Source organism: Diaphorina citri, unplaced genomic scaffold (assembly GCF_000475195.1).
Source record: "Diaphorina citri unplaced genomic scaffold, Diaci psyllid genome assembly version 1.1 scaffold1114, whole genome shotgun sequence".
In the NCBI taxonomy this organism is placed as follows: Eukaryota; Metazoa; Arthropoda; class Insecta; order Hemiptera; family Psyllidae; genus Diaphorina; species Diaphorina citri.
The window spans coordinates 2,473-7,697 of record NW_007378543.1 but is presented as its reverse complement, the minus strand read 5'-3'; the positions used below and the strand labels follow the sequence as shown (position 1 = coordinate 7,697).

The 5,225-nt window shown below is 36.3% G+C and overlaps 1 protein-coding gene across 1 annotated transcript in view; it reads right to left on the bottom strand.

The window, feature by feature from the left end:
- Window positions 1-2,896, bottom strand: part of LOC113469523 (apolipoprotein D-like) — a 7,913-nt gene extending 5,017 nt beyond the window's left edge. The window contains exon 1 of the mRNA XM_026827302.1: window positions 2,761-2,896. Within this exon, the coding sequence (XP_026683103.1) occupies window positions 2,761-2,889 (129 nt within the window). The 5' untranslated portion in view covers window positions 2,890-2,896. The remainder of the gene's footprint in view (window positions 1-2,760) is intronic.
- Window positions 2,897-5,225: the final 2,329 nt, after the last annotated feature.

The window sequence follows — 5,225 nt, the reverse complement described above, 5'->3', positions numbered from 1 at the left end:
TTCTCTGGACAAAATTTGCACCACCACTTTCGTTTTCCTCGTAAAAAGACCTTAGACCTTTAATTTGATATATTATATGTATACATAGGTCGACCAGGTTTGGATAAGTCCTTCTATGGGAACAGACAGACACCGAAGCGAATATACAATAGTCCGTGCACTATACCTTTTATTATTAATAAAGGAAGGACGGACTAAAAAGCACAAGATATCTTGTTACCCAAACCTAGTAATTATCTTTTTTTATTTATTTATTATAAAAACAAACATTATAAAATTGCCCGATGTTTGCTTTATCATATATTCGAAAAGCCCGTTCACTTCTCAGAGATCTGTGAAACCTGAAACAACAGACAAATAAAGCCGAGGAAAAGCAGATTTTCCTGTCTGGAAAGTTGAAAACATCATAAATGGGAGAGGACAATAATGAAGGGAAATCATAGTCCGTGCACTATACCTTTTATTATTAATAAAGGAAGGACGGACTAAAAAGCACAAGATATCTTGTTACCCAAACCTAGTAATTACCTATCTTTTTTTATTTATTTATTATAAAAACAAACATTATAAAATTGCCCGATGTTTGCTTTATCATATAGTCGAAAAGCCCGTTCACTTCTCAGAGATCTGTGAAACCTGAAACAGCAGACAAATAAAGCCGAGGAAAAGCAGATTTTCCTGTCTGGAAAGTTGAAAACATCATAAATGGGAGAGGACAACAAAATGAAGGGAAATCATTAATCATTTTCAGTCATGCCGTTTAATTTCATTTAAGATTTTCTGGTTAATCAACGATATCTCGTTACATCTTTGTCCCAAGCAGCCAGCCTAGTTAGCTCAGTTGGTAGCGCTTCTGCTTTGTAAACGCTAGGGCGCGGGTTCGATTCCCGGCCGGGGCGGATTTTATCCTGTTCATTCTTGGAACGGCTGACTTTCTTATTTACATCTTTGTCCCAAGCAGCCAGCCTAGTTAGCTCAGTTGGTAGCGCTTCTGCTTTGTAAACGCTAGGGCGCGGGTTCGATTCCCGCCCGGGGCGGATTTTATCCTGTTCATTCTCGGAACGGCTGACTTTCTTATAATCCTGTCTTCCTTCTCTCTTCGATTTCGGGACGATAAGACCTTAGGAGTTACAGTTCTATCTGTCGAAAAAAAAGGAAATGTATTTGAGTGAATACTTTTGGTGACCACTCTGAGAGCTAAAGGGTCGCCGTATGAAGTTCTCCCATCAAAGTACACAACAAGGTACCTCTCTTCGATTTCGGGACGATAAGACCTTAGGAGTTACAGTTCTATCTGTCGAAAAAAAAGGAAATGTATTTGAGTGAATACTTTTGTTGACCACTCTGAGAGCTAAAGGGTCGCCGTATGAAGTTCTCCCATCAAAGTACACAACAAGGTAAGATATCTCTGGGTTTGATGAACACTGCAGGGGTTTTCTGACTTCCTCTCTGGTGGATTTAATGCTGGGTTCTCTTGCTGAAAAAAAAATCTAGATAGCGACGTACCTATTTATTAGCAGAGTTTGCTTATCTGAATTCTCAAGTCTGGTTAATTACTATGATTTAATAAAATAAATGTGGGCAGGTGGGCCAATAAATGGTACGTTTTTTAGGTGGGCGAATAAATGGTACACTTACCCTATCTAAGTTTAAATTGGTTGTTAGTAGGTAGGTAGGTATACTTATGATTACATTGATTACTATCTTGCAAAAAACAATCTAAAGTAAATCCCCAAAGGCTCCAAATTTCCACTGCTATAGTTATACCTATCTACCTACTTAATTATAATGCTTAAAACAATTCGGTAGAAATACCAATAGAATAGACTAGCAGGAATTTTATTGTTCCCCATTTGCCTCAAACTCAACAGAATCCATTGTTATAGGAATTCTAGAAGTATGAAATTGCCAGATTTTGAAACTGCCGGAAGCTGCTAGTGGTATAATTCAAAGTACTGTTGCAAAATTTGCCTGTGAGAGATAGCTATTGTTTTACTTTCGGAGAAAGAAATAAGTATTCACGTTCGTTACACAAAGAGAGTAAGAAAGACGAAATTACGAGTAGGCTACCTACCTGTAAGAAATTTAACTAGTTATGGGGGACAATAAGAAAGACGAAATTACGAGTAGGCTACCTACCTGTAAGAAATTTAACTAGTTATGGGGGACAATCTCAGCCTAAAGCTCAACACTACTATCAACCTACATAGAGGTAATTAAGTATAATGTACAATATTACGTAGGTATGCAGATTTTTTAGCTTTTTAGCCCGTCCTTCCTTTATTATAGTAATACGATAGTAATAAAAAAAGGTATAGTGGACGGGCTATTGTATTCCTCGTGAAATAGGTAAACTTAATAGATGTTTACCGGAATATATCGGTACTGTTCGTACCAGACTCCCAAATACTAGAACAGAAAAACAACCACAAAATATTTTTCATTAAGTACCTACTCAGTTACCGAAAATACCACAAAAAGTACCCACTTAGATCGAAATATTTGGAATAAAATATTTGGATCGAAATATTTGGAATACGTACAAATGCTTTTCCCCTTTTCTTCCGAGGGAGGGTGGAATTTGTACCCAGGACCAGGGCCCTATTTATGCGGGGGAGGGGGCCCGGGCCCCCTCGATAAAATCCTGGATACGGCTCTGCCCAGGACCTTTTGAATGGCAAACAAGTGCGTTACCTACAGTGCCCGGGTTGAATTATCAAATTATCATACCATATACATAGGTAGTTGAATTTTACTCACCTTCAAAACGTCAAAATCATTAACAACTTTGATGTTTTCGGGACATTTTCCCAAGCCGACTGACTGTGCATCTGCGGACTGTAGCACCAAACCAACCAATAGACAGCACCCAAGACACTTGACGTACATTTTGTTACCTGGAAATAAGTAATTTTGATTCACTCAGCCTATCTATCTTAGGAACATGGAAAACAAAACCGAACAAAAAAACAAACCAAAAAATGGTTCTACCGACCCATCTTCCGTCTAGAGAGGAAAAACGGTACCCCCATTAACAAGCGAAATAGGAAGTAAAAAAAAGAAATGTTGTAGGTAGGTATCTAAGTTTAAATTGGTTGTTAGTAGGTATAGGTATACTTATGATTATATTGATTACTATCTTGCAAAAAACAATCTGAAGTAAATCCCCAAAGGCTCCAAATTTCCACTGTTATAGTTACACCTACCTACCTGCTTAATTATAATGCTTAAAACAATTCGGTAGAAATACCAATAGAATAGACTAGCAGGAATTTTATTGTTCCCCATTTGCCTCAAACTCAACAGAATCCATTGTTATAGGAATTCTAGAAGTATAAAATTGCCAGATTTTGAAACTGCCGGAAGCTGCTGGTAGTATAATTCAAAGTACTGTTGCGAAATTTGCCTGTGAGAGATAGCTATTGTTTTAGTTTATGAGAAAGAAAGTGCATAGAAATGTTTGATGAGTAGCACATTGCATAACCAACTAGTTTCCAGGCATTCATACAAATTTCATTTATTTTTCATCAAAATAATATACCTACCTGTTGCTACCTATTTGGCAATTTGGTTAAGAGCTAAACACTAGGTATCTGTAGAGTGAATTGAGAGGCAGTAGAAACTTACCTACTTGTACTGAAATTGAGAGACAGTAGAAACTTACTTGTACTGAAAAATCTGAGGTCAATACAGGACCATACTACAGCAAAGTTGTCATAATCTGTACCCAAAATCCAATAAGGAGCATCCATAGGCACTGGAAATATGATAGAAAGATAATTATGTGGTACCTACATGATATTATGAAAATAGACGAACGTTTTTGAGCGCTAATGACCTCCCCTCCAAATTTTAGTAGGTAGGTAGGTATTTAGTTAAATAAGTTTTAAGGGAGAGTAATGTTCCTTGCACAAAGAGAGTAAGAAAGATGAAATTACGAGTAGGCTACCTACCTGTAAGAAATTTAACTAGCTATGGGGGAAAATCTCAACACTACTATCAACCTACATAGAGGTAATTAAATATAATGTACAATATTACGTAGGTATGCAGATTTTTTAGCTTTTTAGCCCGTCCTTCCTTTATTATTACGATAGTAATAAAAAAAAGGTATATAGTGGACGGGCTATTGTATTCCTCGTGAAATAGGTAAACTCAATAGAGGTTTAACGGAATATCTTGAACACATAACGGGATCAGACTGCATCCTACTGAAAGGCAGACTTGTGTGTTAACCTTTTAGATTTTGGCAGACTTTTAGATTTTGAATTCACCCTTCTTTCCTTTTATAGTGTGTTATGGCCAAATTGAAAAGTACAAAATTTCTGAATTTCATTATTATTATTATTTGCTTTAATAAATTTAGTAATACCTACATCTTTTTGAAAGTAACGTAACTGTGGGCCAACTTAAATGAAGCGTACCTACATAGGCACCTATGTAACTATGTATGAAGGTATACCTACATGTTTGTACGTTTTGCACAGACCTATACCTACATACTAATTGCAGTCCCATTAAGTAGATACCTGTATCTACTTATGCGCCATAACTACCTATTATAGCATTAAAGTTCTATACTTAGTAAACATAAGGTAGATATAATCAAACCAGATGGCTCTTAGTTACGCATATTGCAGACGGTATTCACATATCATTTCAAGATATATTACAATAATTTTAAAACATCTATGATAACGTATGAATTGCAAGAAAGAAAGCGAGAATATTAGGTCCGTTGACTTTCCCAAAGACTACTGTTTGTACATAAAATCATTACGATTTGATGATTGCAGGATGATAATGCAAAGCACCGTAAAATCATCAGCGTAAGTAAATGAAAGTAATGGGATTATTACCTACTCGTATATTAGTAGTTCCTTATGTAACATCACGGTATCATAAGAAACTTATGTGGAGAAAACATCCGACATCCAAGGATCATATTAATGTTTATGTAGGTACCTAGTATTCTTTTAAATATTATGGGTTTATTTCTATTTTAATAAAATAGGTACCTATAGGACGTATAAGCACATAATACTCACTTGGTAGAGAAGGAAATTTGATGAAAAACTTGGACGTATCCGATCTTTCGAAAACTCTGATCTCTCCCTCGATATTCGATGTGATTCCAGTTCTGAAACGAAAGGGGGAAAAGATTAGGTTCCGCGAACGAACTTCATTTGTTTAGAATAAAGTCCTCGTGGGGCGGAAATCGAACC